At 39.7% G+C, this 12,148-nt stretch overlaps 1 protein-coding gene across 1 annotated transcript; it reads right to left on the minus strand.

The window, feature by feature from the left end:
* Window positions 1-242: 242 nt before the first annotated feature.
* On the minus strand, window positions 243-12,135 carry PSMD5 (proteasome 26S subunit, non-ATPase 5). The gene is made up of 10 exons (XM_074973585.1): window positions 11,895-12,135; window positions 11,007-11,151; window positions 10,628-10,741; window positions 9,948-10,076; window positions 7,363-7,472; window positions 6,663-6,805; window positions 5,074-5,265; window positions 4,105-4,214; window positions 3,207-3,347; window positions 243-2,658 (listed from the first exon to the last, which is right to left on the minus strand). Exons 1-10 carry the CDS (start codon window positions 12,065-12,067, stop codon window positions 2,401-2,403), a joined length of 1,515 nt encoding a protein of 504 aa, XP_074829686.1. The 5' UTR covers window positions 12,068-12,135; the 3' UTR covers window positions 243-2,400.
* Between the last annotated feature and the right edge of the window lie 13 nt (window positions 12,136-12,148).

Here is a 12,148-nt window from a genome sequence, read left to right on the forward strand (position 1 = left end):
GAAGGGAGAAAAAAATATATACTTTTTGCTCAGAATTAAAGCGAGCGGCAGCTTTCAGTAAAGCCACCTAAAAAAAAAAAAATGTATAAATACACAAACATGAAAACATCTCTGTGGCATTGTAAAATATTGTATTAGACAAATGTAGCATATGCAGCCAATGTTCCCAAACACTGGTATACATAGTAGTTTTCATAAGTGACAATTGCACGTGCTCACACTTATCACATAAAGGAAGAGACTTATGAATTGTAGAAAAGTTTACTGAAATGTCAGTACACTGTTCAGATAGCTACCAGCATACAAAAACCACTTAACATAATAAAGTTAAACTAGCCAGCCCAAGTGGAAGGTATATTTACATTCTTTTCAACATAATTTTTAATATTTTAAATTTTTTCCACATGCAGGATTTCTGGCATTTTTGGTGCCTGCACTGTGCCAATGGAAAAGAGTCATTAACCATTCCCACGTAAGAAGTGAAACATAGCTAATATTGGCCAATACAGTCTGTGCAGAGGTAATGATATCTAAGGTGTTTATTGGGCACCTACAAGCATAGGATTTATACGCCACTATTTGCACAATCTTGAATGAAAGAATCTTTTTTAAAATTCCAGTTCATAAGAATAAGTGACAGACATGTTACATAAAAAGTTATTCTGCATTTAAATAGTATATTACTCATTACCTTTCCTCTCCTGCCCCCTAACACTCTAGCTTTTCTAAATCCTCTTGCACCTCGCCTCACCGTTAAAAGGTCCTGCACCACAGCAATCATCTGGCAGCAGACAGCTGGATGTTGTTTCCTCTGCACCCCAATGCCATTTCTCCCTGGCTCAGCCAGAGGGGTGGCTGCAGTGCAACCAAGGCATCCTATTCATTTGCCCTGGTTTGGGGGACAGGGAAATGAGCAAGCTACTTCTGTACGGATATCCAACTGGATATTCTTCTTACTACTTCCTATGATTACCTTAATTTTCATTTAATACATTTTTCGAGTATTCCACAGATTTTATTTTTCATCCTTGGAACTAAAATAGTACATAATTCATGGTCTAAAATAAGAGAGAAGGAAAAAATATATATAATAGTCTTGATCTGTGGACCAAAATACATTACAAGGCCCATCTAGTCTGGAATCCTGTCCTCCATAGTAGTCAAACTGTTCTTCAGAGAATGTGTAAAACCTATGTGGTACACCAAATTATAATAGGCTATATAGCAGAGATTGGCAACCTTTGGCACGCGGCCTGCCAGGGAAATCCGCTGGTGGGCCAGGATGGTTTGTTTACCTGCAGCATCCGCAGGTTAGGCAGATCGCAGCTCCCACTGGCCACGGTTCACCGTGCCAGGCCACGGCAGGCTGGCCACCACTTCCTGCAGCCCCCATTAGCCTGGCACGGCGAACCACGGCCAGTGGGAGCTGTGATCGGCCAAACCTGCGGACGCTGCAGGTAAACAAACCGTCCCGCCTGCTAGCAGATTTCCCTGGCAGGCCACAAGCCAAAGGTTGCCAATCCCTGGGCCATAGCCATGAGTTACTCCCTCCATGGCTAAATTTATGTCCTTAAACATAAGGCTTTATGCTCTTATCACTTTTATTCTAACTAACATTAACGAAGTTCGGATATAATTTAAAAATGATAACTTTTAAAAAAAATTTAAAAAAAAAAAAGCAGTTTCCAATTTGGTTTAACACTCACTTTATCAGACAGTATCTTTAAAAATTTAACATTTTTCATGTTCACCTTCCACATAAGATGTAAAGAACATTCAGAACTATTTGTTTATACAAGACTTACATCCAGCAAAACAAACTGAAAAAAACGAAAATTCTTTTTGCACCATCTCCTGTGGGCATGAAAGCCCCTGAAAGTAGCTAGTGTAATTGTAATAAACTAGACCACAGATAGCCATGATCAGTTAATTAAAAACACACTTTCCATTCAGGTGCCATGTCAGAAAGAAAAAGCTACTGTAGCATTTGATGTTATGAAATTGCTTTTTTCAAGTGTGGCTCAGTGAGAAAACACATGGGATCACCAAGCAAACAAACACTCAACTAAGACCAAAAATTTCTGCAAAACAAAATGCGTATCAGCTGTTAAACTGCTTATACAAATCAATCAGACAATGCTGTTTCAAAATAATATAATAAATGTACAGGAAGCGGATTTAGGTACACCATGATTCTTTAAAGTAAGATATGCTGTGCCCTATGGCTGTTTGAGAATTACTCTCCTGACTCTTAGTTATTTTCAGTTTAAAACAACTGAGTCAAGTGCTTTCTAAAGTTTCTTTCATGAGGTTAGAGCCCCTAAACTGGAGCCATTTTGGACCAACCACTGCTCCAATAACACTGGATTGCTAAAAAAGAAAAATGCAATGACGTGGATATTATTCTGCCCCTTCCACAGCAGTAGTAGAAACAGCCTTAACATAATAAGGACCTTCATGAAGATAAGCCCTCAGCCTTAAGTAGTACTGGTTTCCAAATATTTCAGCTATTGTTTTGGAATTTACAAGGGCCTTAACCAGTTCATATTTGGCATCCTTTGAAGCTTTGTCAGGTTCCACAGATCTGTCTACAATATATTCCACAAATCCTGGACTGTCAAGCATCAGTTTCTGTGCCCATGGTTGGTTTGCAATAGCCTAAACATCAGGAAAAGAAAAATAATCAGGTTTGGATTTTTTTAATATGCTAATACAATATGCTGATTGTTAAGCTATCATCAGGGATGAGAATACAACTGAAATCGGATATGCAGTCTGGGCAACCGGAGGATGGAGACTAGAATAAGACGTTGTGGCTGTCCAATCAAGCAGTAGTATTTTAATACTACACACAGATTCTACAGTTATTTTTCCCCTTTAAATTGTAAGTGAATTATGGATCATCACTTTTGTGGCACCAAACAATGAGGAGAGGCTAAAACTTAATTCATTTTTTAGTTTACAAGAGGATATAAAGTGCAGACAAGACTTGTTTGGTGCCCACTTTGGATGCTATTTGGGTTTCGGTCTGATATATGAGCGTTGGACACTGAAGACAAGCTGAAATATCTCTCGCCATAGATTTGTTTACAGAAGTCAGTCTACAAAGATAGTATTTACACACATTATAACAACTTGATGCCATCACTAGGAAAGGAATTTACAACTTCTGGTCTCATTTTAAAAAAAAAAGGAAAAAAACTTACAGTAAACACTCGTAAAGCCCCACAGTGGAGATCAGGGAATGGCTGAGTACTAATACTCCTGAAGAGTTCCAATGGCTGGCTAGATAAGGCAGCAAACCAGGATTCAGTCATTCCTAGTAGGTCTTCTGTTTGCTGGTCTGGCTACACGTGGAGAGAAAGTATGAAAGAGGCCAGAAACACTGTGATGAATAATTTTTGCATTTTTAATATTCGTTCAAGAGTCAGGAAAATTATAAAGGAAAAAATCAATTTAAAACTAAGTCACCTAGCCAACAGCAGTTTAAACAAAGAATTTTAAAGTATCAAATTTATTTTTCCCCACTTATGCAGTTCACTTTTTGTATTTCACTCAGTTTGGAGGGTAGAATTTTCTCACGGATTCTTAGGAGTTTGACTACTACTGCTGCTGCTGGAATTCACAAGGCTGCAGGGGAAATTTAAATGAGGATGCTTCACTCAAATGAAAAAAAAATCTTGAAACCATTTCTATTTATGTTAAGTGGGGTGGGTTACACAACCTAATTAGTACATTCTGGTCTTCAAGTAGTTTTATAATGTCCCTTTAAGCCATAAGTATTACACTACATGCACTTTCCTTTTCACTGTAAAGTTGTCCTATTCTGAGCAAAGTGACAATTTCACGGAACTTCAGAACTTTTCATTCTGAACACTGAAAACAGCTATTATTTAACAGAAATGTTATCATATCTGCTAAGCACACACACTTCACTTACATGAATTAAAACCACGTTACTCTTCTCCACTAGCAAATACAGTATTTTAAAAAAATACAAGTTTGAAGAGTTCATTACAAAAAACAGTAAACCATTAAGAAACCTTGACTTAGCCTCTACAAAACACACAATAGTGTCATTTCTCTACATTTCAAACAACTTACTGGCAAGTAAAGAAGAGATGATATGGCATCCAAACATCGAAGTCTTAGCTCTGCTGGGGGATTCTTTGCTTGGTGCCCTATTCTGTTTAACAGATGTTCAAATCTACTCCCTTTGAAAATAAAAACATTAAGAAATGTTCATTTGTCATGCACATTCCCAACATACTAATAAAATCTCCAGTAACTTCTGTACTATGTCAAGTTATTAATATTACAGTAGACTGAATTAAATGCTAGAGAAGAGCGCTGGGATGCACAGCCCGAGCAAAAGCAGTTCTAGATATACTATACTGACAATACATATTGCTGCCATCTGTTGGTATGGATATTCACCAAACTGGGTTAGATTTGAACTGGTAGTGAAAAAACTTCTGTATCGCATTTCGAATCCTCTGGGCCATTTTGGTCAGCCATTTCATCTTGTACTAAAAGAAGTCCTATAATCTTCAAACACAAAGTGATGTTACCAGGAAACACACAAAAACATATTCATCTATGTCTGTAGGCAAAAGATGTATATTACATGGCTGTATTTTCCTCGTCCTTTTTAAGAAAGTATATCATGGAGGAAAGATGAACATCTCCTAAAATTACAGTACTGTTGTGGACTTGCATTATGCTGCCCACTGCAATATGAGGAATTCTAGCTGACAGCCCAAGCTGCAGCTCTGACACTGCCATGTGTTTCATGAACATGGTTTGATCACAGCTAGTAATGCCATATATATATTAGGCTCCTCTTCAGAGCCAGTAGTATTTTCCTCTTCCCCTATTCTTCCACACCCTACCAAAATTAAAGAGAGACTGTCCATAGAAAATTATTATCCTGGTTATTTGCAGCTATTAAAACAGAAATCTTTGGTAAGTAAATATATTTTAAAGGTCCCTTTCCCCACTCCTGAGTGTGAAAATCCCTCAGTAAGCTCCCCTTTGTCTATTAGAATATAAGGGAAAAAACTTGATGCAAACCAGCTTTCTGTAAAACCTGTTTTCCTTCCACATTTGATCCCAGGATTGCAAGCGTGTCCACAGCCACTCCAATCATGGTTGGGTCATGGCCTTCAGCCATTCCAAATACTTTTTCCATAAAGACGGGATATTGTTCACAGATCTGCTGTGGGCTGTCTACAATAGCCAGATTTCCAAAAAATTTCACAAATCCTACCAAAAGCAAAGCAAGAAACATTCAACAGAAAGGAAAAATAACTTCAGTGGCATAATTTCAAGTCAATAACCAGGAAAAGATACCAAAAGACTTTTACCCAAATGGCATAATTAAAGTGTGTTGAAGATAAAATTGTTCAGCTGTAAAAAAGTGATATCACTGTGAAAGGACACCACTAGATAAAGCCAGTATTTTTAAAACAAATGTGTATAGCACAAGCAGAGGCAGTGCAAGCTACTCCTACATGCTTAATGGACATCTAGACAAGGATAAGAGATTTTAAGTGGTGTTGTTTTTTTAACCCTCTTATCCCAGCCTAGACATGCCCCAACAATATACTTCAACTTTGCTCTTGAAGTAAGAGAATTCATTTTCCATCACGCACTTAATCCATCACCTCTCTGCTGAAGCTGTAACAGCACAATGCTTCCTTGCGTGTGTGAAATAGACATCTGTCTACTAATAAACGGGTTGACCCAAGCACCACCAAGTTCCACATAAAAGTTACACACTTATAGGTGGTTTGATCCTGAATTTCAGATCAAAGTTGCAATTGCTTAATATTCAAGCAGCATGCAGTTCATTCATATTCTCCACTCTTTATGATGTTTCCTTCCATTTCAATCACCTTGGACAATGAAAACAGGACTAGTCAGTCTCATTTTCTGATTCTCAAAAAAAAAAAATCACAAAAATGTTTCACTCTCAATAAGTTCAGGAGAACATTTCTATTAAAAAGTATATCCCAACTTTAAGAGGAACAAAATGATTTCTACCAGAAGATTTTTTAAAAAGGCCTTCTTTTACTGCAAGTAACACTTCAGATTACTATAACTGAAATATTAGAGAAAACGTAGGGGTAGGGTTTGTGTGTTTGTTTGGGGGGGGGGGGGGGCAGGGGGGGGGTTGACACTACACTAAAGTTTTGTAAGATGCAGAGTTTCTCCCGCTCATGCAGGAGTTTCATACAGCAACAGAGGGGAAACTTACATTTTAAAAAATAGTAAACATATAATCTAGTTTTTGTGGTTTTCCAGACGTATCTGGGCAGTGGAGTACCTCAAACTTCTTTGAATTTTTTAAACTAAGTTTCAAGTTGTTGGGGTCCTTTTAATATCTTGTTTAGCAAGACAACAGCAATGCTTCTACTGTGTGCCTACTATACCTGACAGCGACCCTGTAAACTTATCTTTTCCCAGTGCCCTTATGTAAAGAAGGCAACCATGTTTTAGACCATTCATAAACATTTCAGGTACATATACATTTATAACATTCTTACTTTCAAAAATACACATTTCCTCTCAGGACAAAAAGTTCAAAGCCCTTAGTTTAACAGTTCATTAGAGGTGGACAACATTACCCAATATTGGAAACAATCAATGCATAACATCACCTGGCAAATAGAAGCCTGAGAAAGGATCAGAATCTGCCCCAATGATTATATTGGAAATTTTATCAATGATTCCTTGCTGGGCAAGATATTGACGTCCATGCTTAGTGTATGCCAATGAGGTCACCATCTCTATACTGGTAGCTCTATAGAAGATAAAGAATAAATGCTCACCTGGCCTATTTCATATCCTTTTTAAAGTAACCTAAATATCTAGATAATCTCAACAGATTGATAAAGAAAATAATATGTTTTAATATTTCAAAGTTGTCATTTTAAAGGTAACATGCTCCTAATATTTATATTGCAATAGTAGCCAAAGAAATTTTTTTTTTTTTAATTTTCTTCCAACTAAATTTTTAAAAATAATTGACCTGATTTGTGGGGGGTGAGGCCCTGCATGCATCTCTGATTAAATGATCAAACTAAGGTAATCAAAGTGAGACCCCAATCCTGAATCAGAATCAACTTTAGTTAAATCAATATTTTGTCAATGTTTAATTCTCTCCAGTATAGCCTCTTGTGTCTGTTTGGCTAGCAGTACAAAATCAAACAAACTTGAACAGAGTTATGATTTCCTCTTCCCCCTCCCCAATTAGAATACAGTTGTAATCCAATGCCTTTTAAATATTTTTTTATGGATCCTTGTCTGGAAAACAATAAGTACAATCTGCTTTTGAAAACAATCTCACTGTCAACATACCTGACCAGCACATCATCTCCAGTCAGTTCTTCAATTAGCTCAGATATTAGTCCACTGTTCGCACAGTAATTCAAAGAATCTGCAGACACCGAAGAAATCTCAACAATTAACTAAAAAGTAAGCACAGGAAGGGCAGGTGTATAAAAGCATTTGTGTAAGACTGAGTGCTTGCATACCACATTATGATTATAAAGTTATACAGACCTATATGTTACATATTTCAAACAGAATTTTTGCCTGAAAACATTACTAATTAACCCCCATCTTGCTTTAAAAGCTTATTTCACTAATAAGTTTTCAGATTGCAGTATGTTTTTGATTTCTTCTTGCATCTTGCTTTGTTCCCTTTGCTCTGCTAAAAATGCCAGCCTCTCCATTCCTTTCTCTTCCTCACACATTTTAAGCTTTGTGACTGCTCCTTTGCCACCCACATACCTGAAGTTATACACCTACTCTAATGTATCTAGTAGGGCTGTCGATGAATCACAGTTAACTCACACAATTAACTCAAAAAAATTGCGATCACATTGTTAAACAATAGAATACCAATTGAAATTAAACATTTTTGCATGTTTTTCTACATTTTCAAATATATTGATTTCTATTACAACACCAAATACTAAGCGTACAGTGCTCACTTTATATTATTTTTATTGCAAATATTTGCACTGTAAAAATAGTATTTTTCAGTTCACCTCATACAAGTACCCTAGTGCAATCTCTCTATCGTGAAAGTAACTTACAAATGTAAATTATTTTTTGTTACATAACTGCACTCAAAAACAAAACAATGTAAAACTTTAGAGCCTACAGGTCCACTGAGTCCTACTTCTTGTTCAGCCAATTGCTAAGACAAACAAGTCTGTTTACATTTACGGGGAATACGGCTGACTGCTTATTTACATCACCTGAAAGTGAGAACAGGCGTTTGCATGGAACTTCTGTAGCCAGCACTGTAAGGTATTTACGTGCCAGAGAGCTGAAGATTCATATGCCCCTTCGTGCTTCGGCCACTATTCCAGAGGACATGCTTCCATGCTGATTATGCTTGTTAAAAAAATAATGCGTTCATTAAATTTGTGACTGAACTCCTTGGGGGGAGAACTGTATGTCTCCTATTCAGTTTTACTCACATTCTGCTTTATATTTCATGCTATAGCAATCTTGGATGATAACCCAGCACATGTTCGTTTTAAGAACACTTTCACAGCAGATTAGTACCTTTGCGTTTTGTCAATGTGAGATTTCTAAGACTATATACAGCACTCGACCCAATGTTTAAGAATCTGAAGTGCCTTCCAAAATCTGAGAGGGATGGAGGTGTAGAGAATGCTTCAGAAGTCTTAAAAGAGCAACACTCCGATGCGGAAACTACAGAACCCAAACCACCCAACCTTCTGCTGGAGGCATATGACTCAGACAATGAAAATGAACATGCGTTGGTCCACTCTGCTTTGAACTGATACTGAGCAGAACCCATCATCAGCATTGACACATGTATTCTGGAATGGTGGTTGAAGCACGAAGGGACATATTAATCTTTAGCACATCTGGCACATAAATATCTTGTGACGCCAGCTACAACAGTGCCAGGCAACCGCCTGTTCTCGCTTTCAGGTGACACTGTAAACAAGATGTGAGCAGCATTATCTCCTGCAAATTGTAACCAAACTCGTTTGTCTGAGAGATTGGCTGAAGTAGGACTGAGTGGACTTGTAGGTTCCAAAGTTTTACATTGTTTTATTTTTGAATGCAGTTATTTTTTGTACATAATTCTACATTTGTAAGTTCAGCTTTCATGATAAAGAGATTGCACAACAGTACTTGCATTAGGTGAACTGAAAAATACTATTGTTTTTTTACAGTGCAAATATTTGTAATCAAAAATACAAAGTGAGCACTGTACACTTTGTATGGTGTTGTAATTGAAGTCAATATATTTGAAAATGTAGAAAACATCCAAAAATATTTAAATAAATGGTATTCTATTGTTGTTTAACAGTGCAATTAATGTTTTTAGTCACTTGACAGCCCTAGTGTCCAGCTCTCACCATCTTAAATACATGCCTGCCCCCACCCCCCCAGAACTCATTTCCATCAGGACTTCACATGTTAACCCATGGCAGTGATTTACCATCAGCACTCCCCATATATATATATTTTTTTAAAAACAGAGATGCACCTGTCTTTTTTATTTGATTTATAGTAATATCCATAGATGTCCATCCTAGGCTCTGGGCCCCCATCCACCATAATTTAAAAACAAAATATAATAGAGAACAGCCCATAAATATTCTCCAGACCTTCAGCCCACCCCATCTCAAAAGCCTTTGAGGGGTTTTTTTGTTTTTTTTGGTTGGGGAGGGAGGGGAGAGAAGAAAACTGATTCATGATTTCATAAAGAATTATGGTGTGCTCCTTTCCCACCCCCACCCCATCTTTCTTCCCTCCAGAAATGTACGAAGTTTGCAAGTCAGTTAAAAATGACAGATATGTTCCCTCTCACAAAGACCCCATTCCGAATTACAATGCACTAGAGTCGTGGTGCCCTGTAACTTAAACACCAAGAACTACATTGCTCTTACCTCATATACTCTGTATCGCACGACATCACTTGTTGCCATGACATTTTTCAAGTCAACCAAAAAACTGCTTGCAAATAAAGCCTCCAGCCCATCTTGAGTCTGTGCTATTCTCGACAGTGATTTGATAGCCTACAAATAAAGGCAGTGGTTTGTGGTAATGCAGACACATACACACACACCCCGTAGCGGAACCAATTGTAGAATGAAAAAGCAAGATCAGAAGAGTCAGTTGAATTGTTCTTTTCCAATAGGCTAAATAATACATAAGACATCTAGAGCTATGCTTTATCAATGGGAGAAGACTGAAAATTATTGGTGTCTCTGCTGAGACTGGCAAGAGTGCTAGTTATGCTGGTTTCTATGATGTGAACAAATCCTTTAGGAATCAGACAAGAGACCCCATCAATTCACTTCACAGACGAGAGTTACCAGATGGCAACAACATGGGTGTGTTAGAAAATTTTACTTAGAGTGACTTCAGAGCCTAAGACACTTAGATGCTTTTGGAAGTTTTACCCCAAGGCTGATCCCGGTTTCCTGAGCTATCCAAGCCCCCACTTCTCTATTATCCAAGAATAATCAAGGCTACTAATTCAGACACTGTAGATACAACACAAAATGCTTTGAACCTTTCTATTAGTGTGAAAAAGAAAAAAGCTTTTATTGTTTGCAACACTTACCTCTTTAGCTACAGCTATTTTCTCTCCACCAATGCAATAAATGATTTGCCTTAGTAATTCAGGATTATTGAGAATTTCTCTTACAGCATCTGAATTTTCAACTATTCTTCCAATCTAAAAATTCAGTTGAACATATAGTGTTAGTCTGTTTCCACCAGATGCAAAACATCAACATGAAAAATTTCAGCAAGTCTATGTAGGATTTCTAACTAGAATCTATATACAAGTAGCAATATGGTGCTTTTGTCCTACTTTGGTACTGGGAGGTAAAGAATTAAACTGTAATATAAAAAAAGTGGTAAGAGATTAAAACTAGCCAAGAATGGTCAAAGATCTACCCTACTATTTACTATTTGAATATAGGAGTTACAGTCCATACCTGGGCTATCGTAAGAAGTTTAACTGAATCATCAGGATGAAAGAGTCCTTTTTGAAGTTCTTCTCTGAAGTTTTCAATTACATACAATGGATCCACTGCCTGAAGAAACCGCTCCAAGATAGAAACACATAAAGCAATCTGTTCTCTGTTTGAAAGGGAAGAAAAAACACCCCTTAGCTCAGTGGTCCCCAAAACATGTCAGAGTCACACCCCCTGTTACCCCTGTCCACACACACACACACACCCCCGGGAGCGGGACCGCAGCTCCAGGGGGGGAGGGAGGATGACATGGATGGGGTAAGGGGACCAAGGCTAGGGCCACAGCTGGGGACAGGGCGGGGAGTAGAGCCCTCGCTGGGGCCCTGGGCACGGGGCCAGCAGACAGGGCCCCGGGTACGGGGCTGGGAGTCAGAGCCAGCAGTCAAAGGGCACTCCCCAAATCCCAACCTCCTTATGGAGTATCGTCCCCATTTTACAGATGGGGAAACCATGGCAGAGAGAAGAGATTTGCCACAGGCCAAACAATGATTCAGGGACAGAGCCATGAACAGAGGGAGCCCCAGGATCCCAGGGCTGTGGCAGTGCCAGGCTCTGCACACGGGACCCTATCCCACAGGGACACCCAGCACCTCAGGCTACACGACAGCGAGGAGCAGAGCACCCCCCCCGCCCTCCCACGGCAACAGCATGTGGCACAGCAGCCTGGTCCCTACCTCGCATGGCGCCCCCCCCCCCGCATCACAGCCCCTCGCCATGACACCCGCCCCCCCACAGCGCCGCCCCGCCCACCACACAGCGCCCCAGGTCCAGGGACGCAGCCTGAGGTGCCCCCCCGTACCTCAGTGATGCCGCATCGCCCACCCCGAACGCCAGCCCCCCCCCGCGAACCTGTCGTTCACGTTGAGCAGAGCGAAGAGGCTTCCCAGGCGGATGTCGGGCGCCCGCTCCCGCAGGGCGCTCAGCGGCAGGGCCTGCACCGCCACCCGCAGGGCCCGCAGCTCCTCCAGCGGCTCCTCCAGCCGGGAGACCCGGGCGAGGAGCTCCAGCGCCTCCGCCGCCATCTTGGGACCCAACCGAGGGAGGGGGGACTAGTAGTATCGCGAGAACTCCCCTGGCAACCACGCTGGGCGTAACTAAGAGGT

This window comes from Natator depressus, chromosome 16, assembly GCF_965152275.1.
Source record: "Natator depressus isolate rNatDep1 chromosome 16, rNatDep2.hap1, whole genome shotgun sequence".
Classification (NCBI taxonomy): domain Eukaryota; kingdom Metazoa; phylum Chordata; order Testudines; family Cheloniidae; genus Natator; species Natator depressus.